This window comes from Meriones unguiculatus, chromosome 6 (assembly GCF_030254825.1).
Source record: "Meriones unguiculatus strain TT.TT164.6M chromosome 6, Bangor_MerUng_6.1, whole genome shotgun sequence".
NCBI classification, from domain to species: domain Eukaryota; kingdom Metazoa; phylum Chordata; class Mammalia; order Rodentia; family Muridae; genus Meriones; species Meriones unguiculatus.
In genome coordinates, this window is record NC_083354.1 from 89,227,021 (window position 1) to 89,253,400 (window position 26,380).

The 26,380-nt window shown below is 40.1% G+C and overlaps 1 protein-coding gene across 2 annotated transcripts in view; it reads right to left on the reverse strand.

Annotated features, from left to right (window-relative positions):
* The window catches only part of Itga1 (integrin subunit alpha 1), a 154,603-nt gene that overhangs the window by 40,468 nt on the left and 87,755 nt on the right, over positions 1–26,380 (reverse strand). For both annotated transcript variants that reach the window (XM_060385733.1, XM_060385734.1), the window contains 7 exons: positions 23,233–23,383; positions 17,154–17,319; positions 12,231–12,304; positions 11,353–11,497; positions 5,379–5,521; positions 2,135–2,278; positions 649–906 (listed from right to left, as the gene is read on the reverse strand). In XM_060385733.1, the coding sequence (XP_060241716.1) occupies positions 649–906; positions 2,135–2,278; positions 5,379–5,521; positions 11,353–11,497; positions 12,231–12,304; positions 17,154–17,319; positions 23,233–23,383 (1,081 nt within the window). The remainder of the gene's footprint in view (positions 1–648; positions 907–2,134; positions 2,279–5,378; positions 5,522–11,352; positions 11,498–12,230; positions 12,305–17,153; positions 17,320–23,232; positions 23,384–26,380) is intronic.

The window sequence follows — 26,380 nt, forward strand, 5'->3', positions numbered from 1 at the left end:
ACTCTCTTGTATTTATGGTATATTAAACATTTATGTGAATGAATATTTTTTTATTTAATAAGAAATTAAATTTATAGATTAGGTCAGTAAATGTGAAACTGCTAACTATCAGTAAATTTAAAACAAGAACAACAGAAATCCTCTGCAGGTCAAATTAATCTAACTCACATTTTTCCAAGAAATATTACTTGAGAAAAAAAAATTGTAAACCTCATAAACATTTTGATTTGATGAAAATGTATAATATTAATTCACAATTATAAATTTAATGCAATTTTGTTTACCAACAATATGGGCACTGAATAAAACATCCCACAGTCTCCTTTACTGACTAAATCACACTGTTGTTGCCCTCTTCCTTTTTAGGATTTAGGATTAAATACACTGTAGATGTCAAGCCACTTTATTTACCAGGTTTCTTTTGTTTTCTATTATATTACCATTTCAAATGAGGTCCAAGAAGGCAGACAAATAACCACAAAAAAGAAACTAGGTAAGGGTATAAAACGCTAGCTAATTCTTCTAAGAAAGAATACAAGAGAAAGTCTCATGGAGTTTCCCAAAGGGTCAGCATAAAGTTATGAGTAATGGAGGCGAGCCCATGTGGCGTGGAAACCTGAGGTCCTGAGGGGAATCCTGGTGTCTTACTTGTGCGTACTCCTTCCTTATGGTCTTGCCACCGCCATGATAGATGTACACAGCTCCTGCGTGGTCATCCTCCAGCGGAGCTCCAACCACAACATCATTAAATCCATCCACGTTGAGGTCTTTTACAGCAGCAATTGCTGTTCCAAAACGGGCCCCACAGGGCTCATTCTTGTTTTCTTTTGTGCATGAATTATCCTTCAGAGATGAACAGCATGTCTGCTTAATTGGTTCCAGGCTCATTTGATATTCAAACCTTGTCTGGAAGGAAGATAAACAGAATACTTAAGAGTTTCTCACCCTGCTACTGCAGAGTACCTTTGTTTTTTTAAGTACACACACACTACACCGAGCTTATGAAATACCCATTTGCATACAGATGGCAAACCTATAAAGTATATGAAAAAGTGGGAATGCCAAAGGAGCCTCAGCAAGCAGGCATGATGAGAATTCCAATAGGCTCTTCCTAATGAAGCTAAGGGTATAATTAGTTGCATATTTTCAACTTATTAAAGAACTGAAAGTTAAATCCTCCATTGTGTGCTCCTAGTCCTGCTACACCCACTGTATGCATCTCGGATGAAACCCTTAGTTCATCCTCCACCTAAGATAAGGACAAAATTTACTCTGTTCATGAAACTAGCATTGCTGCCTGCAATGGAGGGAAACATAGACACTGCCAACAAAGAACATGCTTTTGAGAGAGAGAGAAAAAAAAACAACACAGTTTCTTTCTCCAAACAAACACACAGGAGAAAGCCAAGGGGGAAAAATAGAAAGAAGGGTATGCAATTTATGATTTAAAATAATTATTATGCAAGAAAAAATACTAAGAACCAAAATGAACAAACAAATGAAAACAAAACAAGCCGCTGACCTGTCTGTAAATAGCAAATATCCTTTTAATAAATTAGGTAAAAGTTACTTCACCCAACAAGTGATGTCTAAAATTAAGACTGAAATCAGACTGTCTCCTCACCTGGCAAAGTGTTACAAAACCCACAGTGTCTCCCAAGGAAGGGCCTGGGGTCACTGATATTAAATTGTTTCTGGCTGTTACCATGGTAACTGTGGATGACCCCCCCCACAACACAACACACACACACACACATCACACACACACATGCAGGCTAGAGCTCTTGAATAGTATGAGTAGGATATTTACCAAGTATCATTTGCATTTGCTTTACTTATCCTGCATATTCTGGAGGGGTGGGGGAGAAAGAGAAAGAGAGAGGGAGGGAGGAAGGGAGAGAGAGCAAAACAAACTTTTTTCACATGTTCAGGCAAAACATAATTAAAGTCTGAAAGTAGTTAGCTTGGATTATAAATGTTCCCTTTGAAAATGTGAAATTGAACGGGCCTAGCAAACTTCTTAGATCACTTTTCCCACGCAAAGCTAGTGAAAAATATTCGAGATGCGTTAGTGGGAACTGAAGAGAAGGAAGGGGTTTTCTGGATTCGCCACAGTCATTTCAGATGTCATTACCTGATTCACAGCATACACGTACACTTTGCCTTGTTCCTGTTTCTCTTTTCCCATGTACATTGGGGCTCCAACGAGAAGCAGGTCGGTGTAAGAATCTTTGTCAATGTCAATTGTTGTTAAGACGCTGCCAAAGTAGGAACCGATCTAGGACACAAGACAAGACAACATGCACACGGATGAGCTCTTGGAATCTCTCCCAGAGGCAGAAGTCTGCCGTCTAACTGTCCTTGTCTAGAAGAGGACATGAGGGTTGGTGTCAAAGGCAACGAAATACAGAAAACGGTGCGAGCCAACTCTTCTCTGAAGTCCTGACTTGGAGAATGACAAGGCATAAAAGATTTCAGTCTATGACTACTTTCATTTCTATTGTGACTCTCCTTGCTTTTCCACACATCAGACCAGTGCTACCACAGTGTTTTTTATTTTTGTTTTTGGGATTTTTTTAGAGAAAAAGATTTTTAAAAATGAGATAGAGAGAGGTATTTTGGTTTCTTCAGGGTGTAAATACAGTAACGTGGGACGGTGAAACAAATGCACAGAATCAGCTGACTACTCCTGCAGCAAATAGAGCCGAGGAAGTTGCATGTTGGTCTCTTATGGTGCCTGCTGAGCAGTGGCAAAGTCGTGGTCCAGCATCTACAAGGCATAGAAAATTAGGAAAAGATTGCAAGGACTATCCTCCTGAACAACGTTTTTTTTTTTTTTTTTTTTTTTAAGGACCTGTTTTAGCAAGGAACTGACTTTGGATTTACACTGTCTAAATGCTTAAATCACTTTTCACATACTGACCTGCGTTTAATACTTCACATTCTTAATATATAACTTTTTTTTTTTTTTTTTGGTGAAATAGGAAGGATTGAGACAAGGTCTTTTTCTGCAGTCCAGGCTGGATTGGAATTCACTGTACAGCCCAGGCTGTTCTTGAACTTGTGGCAATTGTGTCTCAGCCTCAGAGTACTAGGATTATGGGTGTAAGCTACCATGCTTGCCATATACCACCAAAATTCTTCTTGTTTTTCATCCTGGCAAGCTCCTTTCTCTCATCTCATCTCCTAAACTTCATCCTGCATTAACTGTCAGGCCTGTAGTCTTCATTGGGTTCTCACAGGCTAGATGACAATGTTCCCCAGTTCTCTCACAGCTTCGCTGATGCACACATCAGCTCCCTTCTCCAGGCTCTTGGCTGTTCCTAGAAATTGCTGGACATGGATATGAAGCTGTTTCTTTTGAAAGTTCTTTCAGTGATCCTTTAAGGTACCACTTCACAGACATTTGAAAGGCTTACCGCTAAAAGAAAAAAAATAATTGAACTAATTATAAATACACCTGCCTCCACACAAGCAAAGAAACAAAGAAACAAAAAACCCCAAACCCTAAAACTGTAAGTCCCTGCACTAGTGGGCATCAGTTTCTAGTGTCAGGCATCTTCTGAAGCTGACTGTGAGCTCATGAGCTGCTCAGGTCCACAGTTCCTCTGCTTTCTCAGTCCCATTGCCAGTAGCTTTGGTCATTAGAATTTGTGTTTCCATGGGAACCACGTCTAAGTGTAATGATGTTCTTGAATTAGCACAACTTCACGAATGGTTAACTTTTCATGATGGAGCAACCTTTCTTCTTCTTCTTCTTCTTCTTTTTCTTCTTCTTCTTCTTCTTCTTCTTCTTCTTCTTCTTCTTCTTCTTCTTCTTCTTCTTCTTCTTTTTCTTCTTCTTCTCCTTCTTCTTCTCCTTCTTCTCCTTCTTCTCCTTCTTCTCCTGCATCTCAGGCTCAGAACAGAAATGATTACTTTGAAAAAAATCACCTGACATTCTCTTTTACTCCTGTAAGAATGTTTATTTTACAATTTTTGCATTCCCCTCTACTTGTGACACCCTCAGAATGATAACAAAGGTAAGCTGTCAATAACAACAACTAGCATTTTCCTGTTCTTCAGCTTTACCTACCGCTCCCACTTCCGTCTCTTCTACCTCTTCCCTATAAATTTCATATTAAAAAAATAATTTTAGAATCTTTGAATGTCACCTTTGAGCTACAATGATCAGTCTATTTTATTGTTGATGAGTTTATGAAATATGAGTTTAGTAAACATGGCTGAATTAATAAAATCCTTTCAGTTAATATAAGAGACTACCTCTGACGACTCTGAGATTCCTCCGGAGTCTGCTCAGGATACTCTGCCTGCACTGCTGAGCAATGATGGTGGGGGGTGAAAATTACTCTGCGTGGGATGTGGTGTTTAGGCTGTGTGGAATTGGAAGGGAACTGTTTGTATCTAATGGGCCTTCACAGACAGTGGTGGCCCTTTGGAGAGGTCCTGTGAGCTTTCACTATGCTATCGCAAAGGGCACTGTTCCTCTGGGGCTCAGGGCTGTTTCTAGATCTACTCAGTGTGACTCTCCTGATACCTGAGCTGCAGGTTATGATGGCTGTGGCCAGGACTCCCACAGAGAAGGAAGGTGTATCTCAGCCCTGCATATCAAAGCTTGAGCAGATCATCCTTGCAAATGACAGGATGAAGGCAGTGAATTCTTATTGTGGAATGCTTAGAAAATATGAGGAAAAAAAATATGAGGAAAGAAAAGACAAAAGTTATTCAAATTACTATTCAAAAGCAACTACTGAATAGCATGGTTAGACATATTTTCCAGCCTAAAATACTGTAAATATTGGCATTTCCTATTGTATGTATAGTTTCCTAAACACCTTTTAAAATTTAAGGGTATTTTAAAGAATTTTTTTTTAATTTTGCATGCCACATACTATTTCCCATGCTACATACAATTTCCCATTACTTACGGCATGATCCAATGTTTTGAGTTGGGCATTTAAAATCTGACATACTTTAGTCTTTTGCTTCTTTCTTCTTCTATACTGTCTCTCCTTTTAGAGCCAACACAACATTTCTCTCTTAAGAGTTTCCTGTACCAATCATAACTTCATGCTACTTCTAGCTCATCTGATTAATTAATGCAACTGGCCCTTTTATGCTCCTTAATGTTTTAGATCTTAATATTTCTTGATTGAATATAACAGCATGAAACGGCTTTTATCTGTTCATATCTACCTTTACCTCCGTCCAGCTAAAATTCTTATGACATCAAAGATATGGCTACTTCATACCCCTACAAAATATCAAATAAAGGTCTTCCTCACAATGTATTTTGAATGATTGGGTTTTAAAAACTTCAAGTCAAACGCTACCCAGAGTCCGCAGAGGTGATACAGCACAGTTCATTCCACGCTTACCTGCTCTCCACTGAGTGTCTGGAGAATGCTGATGCTCCCATCCTCCATCCTGTAGATGACAACCTGGCCTGTATGATTGTACCGAGGCTGACCAGCGATGTAGAGCACATCTCCAGGGACAGTGGCAGAGTTCACTGTGTAACCTGGCCAAGGAGAAAGCCAAGATGTGGGCCTGGACCCTTAAAGTCCTATGTAGTAGATTATGACTTACTTTAAATGGTTGGGCTAATCCTCTCTGTATTTTCTCATAGTTTGTGTTGGTGAGAAGCCTTTATTGAGTTCCCTGTTTCTGCCACACTGAATAACTCGGAAATGATAATTCCCCAAGCCCGGTTTTTCATTGTTTAAATATGCAAATGATATAACAGTGATGACATAAAAGGGTACCTACAGGAACTCACACACACTCACACATACTTACACCCGCCTGAACACCCTCCAATCACCACTTTGGAGCAAGTCGATTATATTTTATTTAGATACAAGTGTCTGTACTATCAACATTAATAGAGTTTTGGGGGGCAGGGTTGTTGTGTTTGTTTGTTGGTTGTTTTTTTTGGAGACCAGGTTTCTTTTTGTAGTCATTGCTGTCCTGTAACTCACTCTGTAGACCTGCCTCTGCCTGCTGAGCACTGGGATCAAAGGTGTGTGCCACCACACCCAGCGAACACTAACAGTTTAATATTCTCTGAATGACAGAAAACATAATTTCTTCCTTCATTGCTACCCAAGTTTTTAAACTGAAATTTTATATGCCTGAAGGTTGTTTGTCTGAATTGTTTCACAAAGGTATTACATTTATTTCCTGGCCATTTACTGATGGAATAATGGAATTTAGGTATTTTTATTGTTTGTTTTCACATTTTTTCTATTATGTTTATGATAATAAAGGCAATTTTTGAGGACTATTTTCTTCTTCTGAATATTTTTAGCAATAAATTTCAAATAATAAATGACTGGATCAATTTTTTTCCTCATTGGTACATTGTCAGGTAAGTTGCTTTCAGAACATGCTACGGCTACTCTTTGACCTGCTGCATAAGAGACTTCTGGCTCCATTAAACCTTCTCAGGTATTGTGTATACATTTGTGGATGTTTTGATGCTTGTTAAATTATCTGACGACAGTTCTTTGCTGTGATTTTCAGTGTTGTTGTTGTTTTTTAGTGAAACCTGACTTTTCCCACACATTTACGCCTCCCATTCTCCATGTTCTGTAAAATTGCTTTCTTTTTACCTGCTTTTGCATTCACTTACGTGCATTTTATGTTGACTTTTCTCATGAGCCAGGAAGTTTTTGGGTTTTTTTTTTTTCTATTTTCCCTTTCTCTTCCAGGCCACCTCCACTTAAGGTGTAAGAACATCGGGTTCTGTTCCAGTCTGAATCATGTTGTTATGACAGGGGAGCTCATGCATGGGTCGATCTGATGACGAGCCCTGTTCTCTCGTGCAGTCTGTACATAGTCACGGACCTGGCACAGGCGCCTCTGTTGACTTAGCTCAGTAACCAGGGAATTCATAGACAACCCCCACATTTGACACTACCTTACATATCTGTATACACGTACAGCAAAATTTCCACACCCCTTGTTGGGAAGCCACTCTCTCTCCAAGGCCTTCAGCACACCTATAGGTCCGTCTCTGCAGAGATGAAGGGATCTGCAGGGCAACGGTAAAGTCCCCACTCAGATGTGTGGTGCCTTTTCAGATATTCATCGCCTCTTAGCCCGGGAAGTTTCTCAGGTATTATTAAAATGGACATGATGTGTTTAGGATGTACATGACTGGAGGAAAGGTCCGGGTCAGAAATGCACAGTAAACCAACTCCAGAGTCACTTCGGGCAAGTTAGGAAAGGCCTAAATTGTGGCTTTAAGTCACAATTATTAATAATAATAATTATTATTATTTTTGAGGGAAAAATAGTTTTGTATTTTGTATCTGCAGAGAATGGAGCTAAATCAGTGCATAACCCATACTACACTTAGGCTTGAGCTCTGCAGAAGGAAGCAATGCTCTAATAGCTAGAGGTGGCTTGTTACTGGACTCGAAGACTGAGTAGGCCAGAACACCACAGGGAACTGTTTCTAACTGCGAAAGAGGTCATATTGTTAATTTAAGTAGCATTTTACTATAAGGTAATAATTCCACTTGCATACAAATAATATGTTCATGTAAGTGCTAAGGGAACAAAATGTCAGGTATATTACCCTTTGTGAATATTTTTCAACTATCTTCATACATTCATCTTTCTTTTCTTTTCTTTTCTTTTCTTTTCTTTTCTTTTCTTTTCTTTTCTTTTCTTTTCTCAAGACAGGGTTTCTCTGTGTAGCCTTGGCTGTCCTGGACTCACTTTGTAGACAAGCCTAGCCTTGAACTCACAGCCATCCACCTCCGTCTGCTTCCGTGAGTGTTGGGATTAAAGGCAGGTGCCACCACGCCCAGCTCACATTCATCTTTCTTTATGAGGAAGAGCATCTTCCATCTCTTGGAAGAAGCATGAGCGCCGGCAATGGAATAGGACATGCACGACTTATCTTGTGCCTTTACCTCACTTCCTGTTCCTTTAGAGTTTGTCAGGCATGTAGGCATGTATGGATGAGGGGGACAGGGAGTTCAGACTCACCTGCTTCCTCCCTTCCTAAGCTGCTGCTTAAGCACAAGTGAGGTTATTAGGTGATGGGAAGATGGGTGGGTTACTCTGTCCTGAGAGAGATGGCCACGCTTTATTTCACGATGATCAGCGCATATATTTCCATAGCGTTGACCTTTTACTTTCCCCTTCACAAGATTTCACGTGGCCTCACTAGTTGCCTTCCACCCAGATTTCAGAACAGTAAACTCAGTCTCTTTGTAATTTATAATCACTGCAATGAAATATTTGAAAGTCTCCCTTCATATTTGAAATAATATTTGAGGGTGGGTGAGGGGAAGCACAGGAAAGACATCTTAGACTTATTAGATATATGTTGGCAAATGTCTTAACTTTTGACTAAGGCAATGAAATGAACAGAAAATACTTGAGCATACTATAGAGAGCATATATAAATTTTTTCCTTTCCTAGGCATAGAAAATTCATAAATATGCACATATATTTACATACATTTGTGTATATACATTGTCAACTAGTAATTTTTGCAGATTCATTGAATTGTAAATGATAAGAGGAGCTATATAAAGAAGTAAGGCTCCTATTTTAATGTTTTCTTATGTATGTAAAGTGCAATTTTAAATTATTTAAGTATGCTTTAATCAACCATTAATTCAAACTTTAGAGAATGATAGATTTAGGACTTTGTTTGACTTAAAAGAATTTGATTATAAAATCCTAACCTAGAATACCAATAATAATAATAATAATAATACACTGTTAAATTAATAATTAGAATAAGTTAATAAGGAAAATAGTGACCACGTCAAACACATTTGTGTTCTTCATTCAAGCTTTTGTTTTGTTTTGTTTTGTTTTGTTTTTGTTTTTCGAGACAGGGTTTCTCTCTCTAGGCTTAGCTGTCCTGGACGCACTTTGTAAACGAGGCTGGTCTTGAACTCACAGAGATCTGCCTGCGTCTGCCTCTCTGAGCACGGGGATTCCAGGTGTTCGCCACCACCCTCTGGCGTTTTCATTCAGTCTTTGTCTAAATACTTAGTAGCAATAGAACCCATGTTAGCAACTGAAATAATATTTAACAGACCCGCGTTAATTTTCTACTGAAGCTATAACAAATTATTATAATCTTGATGACTTACAATATTCATTGCAAGTGCTTTATTTTGCAGTCCTGTAAGCTGGTAGTTCCCCCTGGACTACAGTGAGAAGCAGGTAAGGCTATACCCTTTTCTAGTAGCTCGGAAAGATCACCCGTCTCTGTCCCTTGTGACCTAGGGATACATGTGTTCCTATCTCCCTCTTCTTCACTGGCAGTAGCATTGTATCTCTCTGACCGTCTCCTACACTTCTATTTCTCTCTCCACACATCTAGGAAAGATTTCCCTGGTGTCATCACTTGACTTTATCAGTCTATGGCAATATATCCAAGCGTGCTCTGTCTCAGGATCCTTCATGTAGCTGCGACTGGAAAGTCCTTTTGGCATTGGAAGGTAACACATTAATGGCCCGGGGATTAGGGAACAGGCATTGGATTTGTCTTTTAGGCTGAGGTCTTAAAGGGAATTTCTGAATGCAATATGATCCTTTCTGTGGCTCTTCAAACACACAGTCAACTTCCTCTTGTAGGAGCAGTTAGAGTGCCATCTATTATATATGAAGGTAAATGTCCTGTAATTGTTCTACCTAGGACAGAAAGGCAGTTTAAGTTAAGCTAGTTCTTGACTACAAGGTATTTCGCATTCAACGATGTCACAGAATCTTGGGTCATGAGAAATGTTAGAAGCTTTCTGAGTTGATTTCACTGCTTCTGTCGCCTCTCTCTGCCTCAGTCCAGAGCCCACCAAGAGAGACTGCTTGTCTCTTCATTGTGTTTCATTCAAAATGAGGCCTGCACTCTTCTGCCTACTCCACATTGCTATTTTTAATCTGTTTAATGTGCTCGGCATGACACAGGCCCTCAGTATTTGCTCATGCTTTCCCCATTATCTCAGAATCAGGTCTTTTGGTACATTGAAACGAAGACTGATGTAAGAATCAGGTGACCTGACTGGCATGTCATAGTTGCTATGGGTAACTGGAAGCACAGACATGCTATCCTCTGATGATCAATTCAGAAAACAGATTAAACATGTCTCCTGCCACGAAAGCACACATGTAAAGTAAAGCTCAACCCCAGAAGTTTGGATCACAGCTGCTCTTCTGCTTCAAAGAAACACTGTACACTTCCTTTCCCAGCTTCCAATTTCCTTCAAGAGTCGAAGGAAGGTGAGCTTGTGTCAGGGAATCATTACCAATCTATAACTTGACACGTCACTGTAGCTTTGAGTTGCTCTGTTTGTTTTCTGGTTGGAGTGGAAATGTGGTGACTTCTGTGAGGGAGATGAGACCTTCCTTTATGCCACTCACTGTGTCTTAAGCTTTGTGCAGCCTCTGCTGCTCACCATTCCTTAGTCACCCGAAGCCCAAACTTCGAAGCCCTGCTGTGTCTGCAGCTTTCACTCATGTCCTGAGGAAGAAGAGATGTGGAGGCATCTTGGCAGACACTTGGCAGTTTCCTCATGAGATACAAAGAAACTGGGATTTGGAAAGAAAAAGACTTGGATCCAGGGTCGAATATCATGATGGTAAAAGGGGGTGTTTGCTTTATCGTTGTACCCCAACACTGAGAATGATGACAGGACATGAAAAGACCTAAGGATGAGCGTGTTAAGTGAGGGAGGGAAAACCACATCAGGGGGTTCTGTTCATTTTAGACCTTCCCACCTGTTTCCTGAGCCCTTCAAGTGATAAGAGGCCCCCCTCTTGCCCCAGTTGTTTCTGAGCCTGCTATATATCCTGAATAAGCTGATGCCTCCCACCCCCTCACATACCCCATTTTATTTTCCACAAGGTTTAGAGTAAAACGCATTGCTGAGCCTAAGTACAGCAATTCACCGAGTGGAAACAGAGCTATCAAAGAAGCAGCTACATGATAACACAGTTGAAACACTCTTTCTGAGTGAAACCTCCGGAGAGAAATTATTGTGTAAGAGATAGGGTAGGCCACCCATGTTTTTCTCTAACCTCGTTTTCTGCCTACCATGTCCCAAGCTCTTCTGTTCTTAAAGGAGATATCAGGCATGGGGAACACGCGTAGACAGCACCACGTTGGCTAACACTGCCCCTCGCACTGTTCATACCTCAGCAGGCTCTAGGCTAACGACCTGCAGAGTCTGTGGCTTTGACTCCCTAAGGCTGCTGGGAGGTCTGAAACTCTTCCTTTCCAAAGCATAAAACTACAGGGTCAGGAGAAAATTGTGGTAAAGATAAAACAATGTGGAAGATTTCTTTAGAAGAAGGCTTCATCAGTTGCATCCGAGCCTTACCTAAGTAAGAAGCAAGAGGTTCGTTCATTTTGGCAGGCTCAGGTTGAAAGGTGGTATTCCGAGGGATGACACTATGGTTGGCCTTCTGCATGACCACAGTTCCGTTCCAGTCATAGGCACCCACTGCTCCAAGCATGACCCAATCCTAGCGAGCACAGAGAACAGGAAAATGGCGTAGGCAAACACATACAAAGCATTAATAAAATGATAGAAATAGTTCAAAGGGCTTTACACAAATTGATTCGCATAGTCCGCACAATAACTTTATTTACAAGAACCCGATATTACAATCCCTATTTTCTTTAAAAAGGGAGCTGAAGCATACTAGGTTACCTCCACACTGAAATGTCCACATGCCTTACAATGACCGTGATGCCTTCTCTTGCCTTCCTATGCTATTCTGGGTACATAATAAAAAAAACAAACAGCAAACAACAAAAAACAAAAAAAAAACAAAAACAAAAAACAAAAACAAAAAAAAAAAAAAGAAAAGGAACAAAAACAAACCAAAACTTACTTCTTAGTCTTTTAAGGAATTTTGGCATAACCAATGGATATACCTTAACACAGAAAAAGATTCCACATTTGAAACCCATTTCTTAGGTATTCATTTCATTAGACACTCAAGTACATTCAGCAGTGCTCAGACTCTCTTATTCATGACTATTAACTGGTAAAATGTAGGAGTGTGTAATGATCTCTCCTAATGAGGTTGTGAGACACCATTTTCCCATTTGGATTCAGTATCGCCATCACAGCCGGCAGAGCTGCCCTCACACTAAACTTCAAGACAATCTTATGCAATTGATGCCTGGGCATTGCTTGACAGAGAAGAGGTTGCAGAAAAGATATTTCTTTCTAGCACATGACCAACGTACCTGTGAATAATGAGCACTGAAGCCAGTCTGAGACATTTCCATTTCAAACGAAGCTGCTGACTGGTCAGCTGTAGCTATAATGTAGGAAAGATATCAGAGTAAGTGAGTAGCAATGTCTTTTTGGCTGTTACTGACAGGCTGGTCGTGGGACTGCTGGAATATAGGGACCTGCCAAGCCGAACTATGAAACATATCAGGGTACTATGAGCCATGTACTTCTCAACCAAAGCTCCTAGGCAGGGTTAAGTACAAAACTGGTTAGTGAAAGGGCTCCTTTCTCCCGCTCTTACCCATGGGCTTCCCATCCTTGCTGAGGAAATGTTGGTCTATTTGATTGCCGGAAGTTTATTTGGTCTTAAAAATAAGCTAAAAGTAACATATAATTTTATGACAGTCAACTCAGTCTGACTGTCAGTTCAATACTGTGGCCGACTCTAACTCCACGGTGTCTTGAAAAGCTGAGTTACTGCAGTGGAATCAACTGTCTTGCCTGTGTGATCTGGGAACCCCTTCAGAGCTAAATTTGATACCTTACCGGGATGAAAAAAAAAATCTCACTCGTGTATTTAAAGAGAGTCCCAACTCATCAGCCTCACCTACATACACCTCAGGCCATGCATCCTCTGTAGGTGCCACTGTGTGATAGAGCTGAGGATGTGGTTCATGTCGGTTCTGAGGCTGAATGTGGGGATGACTCGGCTCAGGAGGTGACTTTTGCACACAGCTCCAGTCTGAGTCTATACTTTTAAAACATCCGTTGTAAAGCTCACTGCTCAAATGCTGACAAGTCAGAGTATTGTATAGAACTGTACTCTTCTCAAAATATTTACAGACCAGAAGCCACAGTCTCCTGGGGGAGCGGAGGGAATGTTGATCTACTTGCTTCCAGGGAGTTACTGGTTTATTTGGTCTTAGAAATAAGTTAAAAATAACATTATTTTGGCCAAGTCAGCCTGTCTGTCAGCTGAAGCATGAGAATCATTAAATTTTTGATAAACATGTTTACTATTTATTTACTGGCAGAGAAGTTTTTAAAAAATGCATCTGTAATTGAATTTTTATAAAGCTAGATTAAATGTGGCAATTAATCAAGAATTTGAATGTATTACCTAAATCTCTTATACAAATTGCCCTCCAAACGACTAAAGATGCATTTTACGTTAAATTTAAAAATGTGTTTTTGATACTTAATGATTTAAGCTACTTCTATGCTTATTTTTCTTTCAGGAATGATAACAAAAATATAGTAGTAGATATGAGCAACCCCACCCTTTGCTGATGATGTGTTTTTCACTGAGAACAGAGAAAGTAGCTACATGACATTCCATTTGTTACATGGGCACATGCCAAGTTCCTCAGTTTGAACCTGCCGCTGACAGGCCACTCTGACCATTACACTGTTTTTGGTTAGGAGTGTGGGCATTTTCCCCAAAGCTGATTGAAAAAAAGGAGGGTGGGGTGGCTCATACCTTTCCCTGATCTAGTTAGTCAATCCCCAAGCTTGCTTGAGTCTCGAGGTGGAGAGGTGGAATTGTTCTTGTAAGCCAGAAGCCTTTCATAATTGCAGCTGTTTACGATGGAAAATAAATAGTGACAGGAAATGGAGAATTTTCCACACAACAGGGGGAAAAGACTTTTCTGATCTCATTATGAAAGTAGTGAGAACTAGCGCAATGAAAGCACTGCCCTGTGATGCCAGCACCAGGAAGCTGAGGCTGGGGAGCAAGGTGGGCTTGGGGTTGGGGGGAGGATCTTGCCTTGAAAACTAACAAACAACAACAACAAAAAAAAAACAGAAACAAAACAGACAACCCACATGAATTTTAGCTTTGACAGTGAAGCATTAAGATGCAGAAAGATCTTTTCATCTGTGGAGAGTTTTTTAAAAATAATTTCTTATTTACATATAGAGGTATCTTGAAGCATGTGGACATTTTAGAGAGAAGATTTAACTGTGATTTGGTTAGGTTAGAAAGAATCAGGCCTAAAAGATGTCATTTCAGGCAAAATGACCTTACTTGCTTTTTACTTAGAGAATAGCAAAACTATGGTTAACTGACTAACGTAATAGTAATTAAAAGAAAAACTCATGCAAGTGGCATTAAACAGACCAAACAGGTTATATTTAGAAATCTATATGTATATACATATATGCATGTAATAATAATGAAAAAGAATTCATGAATTTGAAGGATAACGGGAGGGTTATATGAGAGGGGCTTATAGGAGGAAAGAAAAAGAGAAATGTTGTAATTATATTATGTCTCAAAAATAAAGTAAAATAACAAACAAAAACATACAAACAAACATACAAAAACACCCAACCTTTGTAGATTTTTTTTCCTTTGGCCTGTGATTTTTATGTTTGTTTGGTTGTTTTTTTGCAGGGGATTGTCTTGGGTTAATTTGTTCTTGTTTTTTATTTTTGTGGGGATTCTGGTTTTGTTTTTTATTTGTTCAGGACAGAGCTTTTCTGTGTAACAAGCCCTGGCTGTCCTGAATTCACTTTGTAGAGCAGGCTGGCCTTGAACTCACAGAGATCCACCTGCCTCTGCCTCCTGAGTGCTGGAATGAAAAGTGTGGGCCACCTCTCCCATCCTGGCCTGTGTTATTAAAAGTTAAAAGTGCACAATAATTTGGAAGACCATCCATATTAAATCTAGATGAACATGGCCTGGCCTATTTGCTAAATAACATCTCAAAGGCTATTGAAAGACCAAAGGCATGTAATAGTGACATATACTCAGAACCATTACAGCCGAACCATTCAGAAACTGCTATGACTTTAGACTGATTAGAAGTATTCTATACTCACAAGTGGACATTAGACATATAATATAGGATAAACATACTAAAATCTGTACACCTAAAGAAGCTAAGCAAAAAGGAGGACCCTGCGTAAGATGCTCAATCCTCACTCAGAAAGGCAAATGGGATGGACATTGGAAGAGGGAGAAAACAGGGAACAGGACAGGAGCCTACCACAGAGGGCCTCTGAAAGACTCTACCCAGCAGTGTATCAAAGCAGATGCTAAGACTCATAGCCAAACTTTGGGCAGAGTGCAGGGAATCTTATGAAAGAAGGGGAGACAGAAAAACATGGAGAAGACAGGAACTCCACAAGGAGAGCAATAAAAGCAAAAAAATCTGAGCACAGGTGTCTTTTTTGAGACTGATACTTCAACCAAGGACCATTCATGTAGATAACCTAGAACCCCTGCTCAGATATAGCCCATGACAGCTCAGTATCCTAGTAAGGGGAACAGGGACTGTCTCTGACATGAACTCAGTGGCTGGCTCTTTGATCACCTCCCCCTGAGTGAGGAGCAGCCATAACAGGCCACAGAGAAAGACAATGCAGCTGGTCCTGATGAGACCTGACAGGCTAGGGTCAGATGGAAGGTAAAGAGGACCTCTCCTATCAGTGGTCTTGGAGAGGGACATGGAAGGAGATGAGGGAGGGAGGGTGGAGTTAGGAGGGGCTGAGGGAGGGGTTTACAGCTGGAATACAAAGTGAAAAAACTGTAACTAATAAAAAAATTAAAAAATTTTTAAAAATAAAAAAAATAAGAAAGAAGGATTCAAGTGTTCTGTCCCTGTGGGCATAGGAGAAAACAGCAGCCAGAGAAATTCCTTATGCCTGGAATCTAAGTCCTCCTTGTCCTCAAAATAAACCAACCACCTGAGCACTGACAGTGCCTCAGACTGTGAGTAAAGCCAGTATCATTTTCATTAAAAGAGGATCTTGCAAGCAGGAAGAGATGAGCGTAGCACAGTATATGCAGCAGCTCTATCATGGATCATCCTGAGGCTGGCTCTAGTTTTATATCCATGGATATGGGTGCACTGGAATGTGAAGCAAAAAATTTTGTTATCAGGGGCTACTCAAGAAATACTGAAACCATGGCTCTACATCATTTTCTCGAACTGGAAATATAGTGAAGTTCTAGGGAAGTTGCCTAGCATATGTATGTCTCTGGGCTCAGTCCCCACCACACACCACAGATGTAAACACACACACACACAAACACACACACATTTTTCTTGTTCACGAAAATTTGTATACTCACTCAAAATTGTCTACCCTTTATAAAGTGGTGTCTGTTTCCCCACATTGTCTTTCATTTGTTATTCACAGGTCTGTTATGGAGTCTGAGCGAGAGCTTTTAACAACTACAGAAGTGACGCTCTTATAGTGCCCTCTTGAAGGCAGTCAATTGGACGGGGATGCCCCCGGAGGGCAAGTGGTTTCTCCAAGTGGGGAATCTGGGATGTGACTTCTGAGTCTCCAGCCTTCAAAGATGTGGAAAAAGATTTTACTAGACAGAAGATATTAGTTCCAAAGTTGTTTGTTGTTCTGAAACCCCCATTGAAGGGACTAGCAGTGCTCAGTAACCTCAAGAGCCAGTTGCCACTGAAAAAGTCAAAGGAATTAGACAACCGTAGCAAATGAGGTTTTGCAGGCAAAGGACTGGAGGCAAAACTCCATGAGAATCTTTTAAAATAGGCAAAGAGCAAATTACAGAGGAAATGAACAAAGAAACTGTTGCATCAGAACATTCTCGTTGCAGCCTAAGGAAACAAAGGCACTGTGGGAAACCGAAGTTGAGCTAGCCACTCCACACTCGAAAGCTGTGTTACAGAAAAGGAAGAAAGCATTCTGGGGCATTTGGGTTCTTGCGTATGTCTACGTTGACCAATGAGTTCACCAGCTCTCGTGTCCATCCTCTCGGCCTAACAAATAGCTTCCAGCAGACACAGGTCTCTGTGAAGTAGCTCCATTCACATAAAAGAGAATTATTCCCTGACGGCTATGGCACACGGTGAAAATGAGGTAGTAATGTGCTGAAAATAATATCCCAAGCCCATTACGTAAGTTTGAAGTTTAGAAAGGTTAGGCAGGATTAGGAGAGATAGTCATACCTTCCAAGGCAAATATCCTTTCTCCCAGCGCTTTAACAATAGTGACCAGGGCCAGCTCATCGGAGACATTGAAGAAGTGCTTTTCAGTGGGCTCACTTGCGATTGATTTTATTTCCTCCACAAATTTTTCAGTGCTTAAGTTCCCTCTGTTATAGTGGCCAAGGATCTAGGGCACAACAAAAACATCCGGAAAAAATATTACCTTCTATATGTTAAAAAAGTATCTCAAGCATATTTTCAGTAAACAAGAGCATGCATGCTATCTTATCACAGGGCAACTTTAGGTACTTATAGGAATATTTATGGACAAGAAGCTTTCTGAATACAGGTTTGGATGTGTCTGTGTGTCTGTGTTTGTGCACCCGATTGCAGGTTCCCTTGGAGACTAGAGGGCTGAAATGCTTCTGGGGCTGGAGTCACTGGCAGTTATGAGCCACCTGACACGGGTTCTGGACAGCAGACTTGGGTCCTCCACAAGAGCAGTACAAGATAATAACCACTAAGCAGCTCCTCATCCCTATACACTGATTTTTAAAACCATCATTGAGGTAGCAAAATAAAGATCTTTCTTTTTCTGCACGTCCGTGTCTGTATTAACCCTAATGTTTTGAAATAACAATGTTTTCTGCAATGTTACAACCCAGTTTCTTTATGTTTGTGGTATGACTGTAGCTTCTGACATGGCCATCTTCTGGAGATGTTTTCAATGTTTGAATACATACATATACATACATATGTACATATATATGTATGTATATGTATGTATTCATATGTATGTATGTATATATATATATGTTGGACAAATGTGCGTGTATGCCTGTGTACACACATGCATTTTTCTTACAAACTTGTGTACATTCTGTATGTGTTTCGACATGAAGTCCTTTATGTTTATTTTATTTTTCTATGAGAGGCTTTAAATTTTCAAGAAGTCACACTAATCATGTTTCTTCTTTAAGGTATGTATAATTTTCTCTATGTAAAAATATCTATGTTCATAGTAATACTTACATTTTAAACCAAATATCCCCAATACAAAGAAATGACCTAATTTTTTATACTTAAAATTGCATAGCAATGTGGGTATTATGAAAGAGATTCAAACAGATTAGTACCACAGTATGTTATTTTTTATTTCTATTTATAAGACCGTATATTTTCATTTTTTATTTGCCTGCATATATTTAAAAACGTTTTCTTTTATAATGAAAATGTCACTCTTATAATAAAACATGTTTATTTTTTATTTTATTATGAGTAACATGTTAATATTATTAGCTCTCAGTTTTAAATATTTATGCCTCCTTTATTATGCTATCACAAATCGAGAACAACTTAAATACATGCAAATAATGGTGCATACGTGATGGTGTATTCATAAAATGGATAGGATAATAAATATAAAGAGCACCAACATAAAAAAAAAACATGGGTAATCTCTCATGAAAAGCAGAACACAGAAGAAGACACAGTATGCGATCATTTACATGGGATCCAGAATTAGTTGTAGAAGTGGTTGCAATAGGTTTTATTAGAAGACAAAAAGCACAGGGAACTGTCTGGAAGTGACAGACAAGGATATTAATAGGTGCGTTTTCTATGTGCACTTGGTAATCATTCTCTGCACTGACGTGTTTTTCACTGTATGCCAATGTTAGCCCAACTTTTAAAAAGAACTGAACTGAATGAACAGACAGTACAAGCATACCTGTTGTAAAAGTTCTAGCTACTAAAGAACACAGCAGCCTTTACATTATATAAGTTAAAAACAGTAAACCATTATCAAGTTTAATTTTTCAGGTACAGGTACACTGATGCCACCAGATTATTAAAGGAAAAGACCAAGAGCTTATGAGTATGGAATTTGGGTTGATGGTTATCCAGGCAAATACATGTGGTTTTAAAGTGACGTTTGAAATGGCAGGTTACAAAATGCTATTTTGATAAGTTGTATACATACATACTTACAAAAAAAAAAAAGAGTAAAAACCCCTCAAGTTACTATTCTTAGTTCTTCTTAGGACCTGTGGCAGACCTATTTGTTTTACTCGATGAGTGGTGGTTGAAAGCGACAGCTGAATCACTGATGCACACTGAGTGTGAATGTGAGAATTAGAGCTGTATCTGCTCCAGTCAGCAGGCGCATGGAGGCTTTGCCTAACATGCCTACCCCCCTTCCCTGGGGGACTTCAGTGACCAGCAAAGAGGAAATGTCACATTTCAACATCAGGGGACTTCAAGCCAATCCCCTCCCCTTCACCTTTAAGGCCCCAGCAACCCAGTCCATGCTGGTCCATTCCCCGGTTAGGTGTACTCATAATGAATGACACTTGGATGTCTGGAAAGGACTGTCCAAGGCTTAAGGAAGCCTCGAGCTGATAGCAAGGTCACTTGTATGTGCCTTAGGGTCTGAATCATGCAGATTCCTCTGATTTACCTAATGTATTCTGTAGATTTTGTGATGTCTGGATAATAAACTGTCATTGCTTCTCTTTGATTCTTTCCAAGCATATTCTATTGGATCCACACATCAACTTCCCGTTTCATCATAAAATTGAAGTAATTCAAAATATACATAAAACAAACTTAATGGCTGAGTTTTAGAGCATGCATGGTTACAGTTATTAATTGTGAAGTGAATGTTATCAGACATCTGGTGGTACGTGTGACAGGAGGGAGATAACTGGATTTAGCTAAATAGGAAAAGCACACACAGGACATATTCAAAGAGGGGATTAACGTAGCTGAGTACAATGTTGTAGAATGTGTGTATACATATATACATTTAGGTGCAGGAGTTGCTACAACTCCCATAAAAGCTTGAATCATCTTAAATCATGGATGAAAACAATGACAGAAACCGATTGTCATGTGTCACCCAAGGGTCTGGTAGCTTGTAGAAATGTTTTCTATGAAAACAAACAAGAAGTTAAAATAATGTACTTTTTTTTTCCCTGCTTTATACAGCTCAAATCTGTGGAACCTAAGCATTTGAACTCTGCTAATATCTACCTGAAAAAATAAAAGTATTGGGAACTGAAAGTCCCCTTGAGGCAGGTATGTCAAGGTAAAGTATGCAGCGCATGAACGTGCAGCCTCACGCCATCTATGTGAGAACATGAACGGAATGCCAAGAGCCTCGCCGATGTCTCATTTACATTAGAGTGGAACAAGTGACCACACCTGTCAGCCAGGATCGCCTAAAACCAGACTGTGACTATCTAAGTAGTCCTGGTGGGCCAGTCTAACACTCTGCACTGACATGAAGAGAGGACTAAAGCCAACTCATGGCCTCCAAATATGAAAATTGTACAGGAAGTGTTTGAGATTTTTAAACAGGGAACTTATATTACCAATATTTAATCCTCTGGGGGAGCTGTTTCCTGTCAAAACACATTTCTGTGTTGTTCAGAATCAAATAGTGGGTAAAAGACGGAGGAGAAGGGGTAGTCCAGATAATGCCTGAGACAAAAATAATAGTCCAGACAACAACTGAGACGAAAATAATAGTCCAGACAACAACTGAGACAGAAGAATGGCGAAGAGACTCACTGAGACAGAAAAGAAATAGTTCAGATAATTCCTGAGACAGAATAGTCCAAACAAAAAAAGACAAGAGACTAGTCCAGTCCATTGATAAGGGAGGTCCTCCTCCCCTTTCCTCTGACCCTAGATTATCAGGTCTCATCAGGACTGGCTGCACTGTCTTCCTCTGTGGCCTGGCAAGGCTGCAATCACCCTCCCCCTAGGGGGAGGTAATCAGAGAGCCTATCACTGAGTTCATGCCAGCAATAGCCCTGGCCAGTGGACTAGGGGAGGGGCAAGAGGGAGAAGAAGGAAGGGGGAGGATTGGGAGGAGACAAGGGTGGGGCCACAGTTGGGATACAAAGTGAATAAACTGTAATAAATAATAAATAAGAATTTAAAAATGTTTTAAATAATAAAAAATATAAAATTACTAAAAAAAAATACAAGAAAAAGAATAGTCCAGACAATAACTGAGATAGAAGCATACTTCAGACAACAACTGAGACAGAAAAGATAGTCTAGACAGTAGCTTAGATAGAGGAATATTCCAGACAGCAGCTGAGATAGAGGACTAGCTAGGGCAATAACTGAGGCACAGTTTCTATTTGTGTGACAGCATGCAGCATGAGTGGACCCTGTGAGATTCCGGAAGTCTTTCTACTAAATGCACAAATGAGAGGAAGTGACACTAGTGTCTTGTTTTCTAGTTTTGGCCCCAGGATCTTTAGAAATAAACATGATGCAGTAGGGAAAAGAGACACAAAATAGGAAAAATATCGAATATTTGTTGTTAAAGGAAATGTCCTTTTTTTTTTTTTTTTTTTTTTTTTTTTTTTTTTTTTTTGTCTATACAGCTTTCAAGAGCAGTTCGGCAATCACTGATTAAGTGAAAGACACGTGAATATATGGTGCTCCATGAAGATGAATGGAATTTTGAAACCTCCTTTTGACAAGGTTAGAGGTAATGTGTGGCTATCAGATTCCAAACAAGCAAGGCAATTTAAGACAAGGAAAAACTGACTGTGTTGCTGGAAGTAATACAAAACCCAGGATACAATAAGAGTTGTGTGCTGACATTGCAGGTTGAGTGTGTGTTTGTGTGTGTGTGTGTGTCTGCTCCCATGAGGGAGGTGAGCAAATCAACAGCTGAACTACATCCTCAGCACCAATCCTGTTAATTCTGATGGAGGCTCATACTGCTCATGGCCTGCATCCATCGATACCTAGAATGCCAACTATTCCTCTGGGGGAAGCAGAGAAAATGAGATCATCTCTGCTACTCAGGTGTCTGGAACCAGTGAGCAAGCCCTAGCTCTATACACGGAAGAAAGACACCAGCCACAGAGTAAATGTCGCTCATTATTTGGACATTTTCTTGAGTGAAAGCTAGACCATCTGAAACTGTCCTCAATCACAAAGTCAAAATAGTTACACTGTAGCAGCAGAAGGGTTAGTAATAAAGAAATTTGGTAAAAATTGGCAAGTGGATTTTTTTTTAGCAATAAGGAGAATTATAGCAGCAATTGGATGCTTGTTTTTATTTATATCTTATACTCAAATAAAAGAAGAAAATGCTGCAGGAGGATATTATCACTTTATGACCAAATCATTTATAAAATGAGTGCCTTGCCCCTGGGTAGCTGTGAATCACGTCCTGGAACTTTTTCTGTGTATGAACTCTACCTTGCACTTTTCACATCATTCATGTCTTTGAAAGAAGGAGGTAAATGCACTGATTGGATGCTGAAAACACAGTTAAGATACGATTATTGTTTGTAAAGAGCTCTTAGGGTTCAGAATCTTTTCTCCTGGCTTGAAAAAAAAAAAAAGCAATTCTTTAAGTCAACTTTAGTGAATGAAAGAACAATCGATTTCAGATGAAAGGGAAGCCTGCCCCTAGACTGAAGGCACAGGCAGGGCTAGGAAGTGGTGGCTGAAAGGAAGGGCCAGACATAGGCCGTGGGGAATTCTCTGACTGTTTCGGAGCAAGGAGGAAACCCAGATGCCTTTTATCTCCTTCACACTAGGCTCTTATTAGCTCATGGTTGGGAGCTCCTTGAAGAGATCAGAGAGCAGGACAATGTTTATCGTGTGCCTCACTAGCCACTGCTTTCAGTGCTTCTTCATGTGGTGAGAGAGACATATAGACAGACCGACAGAAATACCGTAATCCTCTGATAGGGGAAGAGACTGAAGCTCAGAGTATTGAGAACATGCTTCTTTGTTCCCAGAGACAATACGGAGCAAAGAATCTGTACTAAGGTGTCTCAGGCCCTGACACACAGTGTCTGCTGCCCTTTCCGGTACCCAGACTTCCGCTTCCTCCTCTTTCTCACACCTGGGAAATGTGAAAACCTGGGACAGCATAAGTAAAAAGAAAGAGCAACAGGAAGACTGCGATTGGCTGGTTAGTGGGTGATCAGAAGAGATGTCTGATGATGCTGGGCGTGCCAAGTTTCAGGAAGCATTACTAAGAAGTTTTTGCCGTTTGTTGCCTAGTAGATGATGTCTGTCTCATGAATTTACAAACCCTTGCCAGCATAGTACTTACGGCTATGGAAAATCGCTGGATGTTTTCATCCTCACAGTCCTGGATGACCTGTTTCAGCCGGTAGTTGTCATGTGATTCTCCATCAGTCACAATAACCATGACTTTCTTAACTCCCCTCCTGGCACCCCGAGCTTCAGTGAATGCTTCTTTCCTGAAGGGAACACAGATCAAAACCAGGCTGATCAAACTCTCCCAAAGGAAGGCAAGATGAAAAACCCAACCAAAATACAGCAACTCTGCATAGCCTGTTGCTCCCCGCCCCATTCTGAGATGTCCACAGAAGGACTCTGCTGTCAGAAGTGGGAGATACCACGATCTCCTCTGCAACAGTTCCACAGGACTAGCCATTTTACCACTTGCCATAGGCGCCCATACAAAACCCTGGACAAGAACGTGTGACTGGTGTCAGTGTGGGAACAGTCCTCAGGTCCACTGTCAGAAGCGAAACCTGGATTGCGTGACGAAAGAAGGAGGAACGGTTTTCTATTATTCACTTACCTTAAGCAAGAACCAGGTCACGTCAGCCTACCATAATCACCCACTTACTCTCTAAGTAAGTTCTCATCAAACGACCAACCCACTCTGTCCTTCATTAAATCTCTACTTGTCCTTGTATTAAAATCTGTACCAAATGTCACTGAAATGCAAATACCCAGTTGCAATGTTCCCCATATTTAAGATCTATATGAATAACTTTTCTTTAGCATGTGCCTGCAACACAAATACATTTTCTGATTTTTAAAAAAATGCTTAAACAAAGGTGGGGACAGATGCCAAAGGCTGTTTGTTTTTCTGTTTTTTTTTTTTTTTTTTTTGTGTGTGTGTGTGTGTGTGTGTGTGTGTGTGTGTGTGAGACAGGATTTCTCTATGTAGACCTGGCTATCCTGGAACTCATAGAGACCCACCTGCCCCACCTTCAGGGTGCTGGGATTAAAAGCCTGCACCACTGCTGCCCGGAAAAGGCTAAGTTTTAAAAGAAGTTTGAACAGGAATATCATATGAGAATTGCAATTTTGCAATTCTAATTCCTTAGTGGATAACCCAGACTTTCTAAATCTCTGAAAGATCAAGGTCCTAGCTGAAGTTAATGAATATCAGCTGAAGGAAATGATTAGACGTTCTTTCTTAGAGAGATTCTGGTTCCTCTGAAATTGGAGCTGACGTTATATAACAGAAGAACAGCCAGGGACAGAATGTAGAGTCCACCCTTTTCAGCTCAAGTATGTCCCTTAAGGAGTTAGCTTGTCTGAAACACCAGCATCTAATGTCCTTTCTTAAAATGAAGCATCATCCTCCATGGGCCTTTAAATTTTTAAGTATCCCAGGAAGGCCACTTACTTTGGGACAGGAGAACTCAGGATTTATGAGTAATTAAATGCAAGCCTAGTTACAGGAATGAAAAAGAAGGGAACATCCAAAACGATTATGAACTGAAGTGAATGAATTCACTGAAAATGGAGATAAACAGACTCCAAAACATTCAAAATATTTTTTTTATAACTGGCTCCTCCTAAGAGGAATAAAACACAATCAAAACTGAGCTTACATGTGAAAAATTAATGTGTGAGACAAACAATGCTACAGTATCATTATAGACTCTTCACACAACCCCAAACTCAGATAGATTATGTGAATAACTTGGGCAAATTCCATACAAGGCCATGGTATTTCAAGTGGCATTTCTATAGGAGTGGGAGCAGCTACAAAGATTCTTCCATTAGTTACCAAGATAAATATTCATTCTTTGGAAAATGTGCAACTCTTTACAGGCTCAGAGCTATCTTTTTTTTTTTTTAAAATTTAGCTATCTTCTAAATTTTTTTTTTACTTTTTCTTTTTATTAATTACACTTTATTCACTTTGTATCCCCCATAAGCCCCACCCTCCTCCCCTCCCAGTCCCACATTCCCTCTGCCTTCTTCATGCATGCCCCTCCCCAAGTCCACTGATAGGGGAGGTCCTCCTCTTCTTCCTTCTGATCTTAGTCTATCAGATCTCATCAGGAGTGGCTGCATTGTCCTCTACTATGGCCTGGTAAGGCTGCTCCTCCCTCAGGGGGAGGTGATCAAAGAGCAGGCCAATCAGATTATGTCAGAGGCAGTCCCTCTTTCCATTACTATGTAACCCACTTGGACACTGGGCTACATGTAGCCATGGGCTACGCAGGGGTTCTAGGTTATCTTCATGCATGGTTCTTGGTTGGAGTATGAGTCTCTGAGGAGACTCAGAGCAGAGCTTTCAAAGCATGCTCTTACTTACTTTGAATGTGTGTTCACATACAGTTCATTATTAAGAGCACTTTCAGAGTACCTACACATATGTGATTCCTGTGTGTGCAAATCTGCAATCCTCTAAGCAGAAAAATGCACAATTGCTCCACCTGTTTGTGGAGTGTGTGTGTGTGTGTGTTCCCATAAGATTCAAACCATGTGCTTTTCTGGCATTAATGATTATCATTACCTTCCTTCTGGTATCAACTCTCACAGGCAGATGGAGTGTGACCATTGTAAATTACATTTCCAAAATTAGCTAAGAGTCCAGAGGATGAAGCTACTTAACAGAAAGATTGTTAACATGAATCAAAGCCCTTCTTGTGAGTTAGGGTTTGCTTAGAAGTGTGCTGGGTTTGATAATAAGGACAGAAGGAAGAGCTGGAGTTAAGAACTGAATAAGCCTGGAGAATACAGGAAATACAATGTTCTGCACTTGTTAAAAAAAAAAGAGTCTGTAGGTTCTCATAGAACAAATTTAACCATAGAGCAATAAAATGAAAGGCTGAGAAAATTTAGTAAAGGAAGGAAGTGAGCAAAGCACCACAGATGATGGAAACATTTCCTTTAAAAAATATTTTTAAAGAAGGCAATATTTAATTTGGCTTCTTAAAAATCCTTATATGACCCAGGCAGTAGTGTCACATGCCTTTAATTCCAACATTTGGGAGGCAAAGACAGGCAGATCTCTGAGTTTGAGGCCAGCCTGGTTTACAGAGTAAGTTCCAGGACAGCCATGACTACACAAAGAAACCCTATCTCAAAAGCAAAACAAAATTTATATGGGAGCCAGGGGAAGAGAGAAGTCACCAAAGTGCTTATACACAGAGGATCAACCTCACTCTCTAGAACCCATTTTAAAAGGAGAGCTGGGCTGT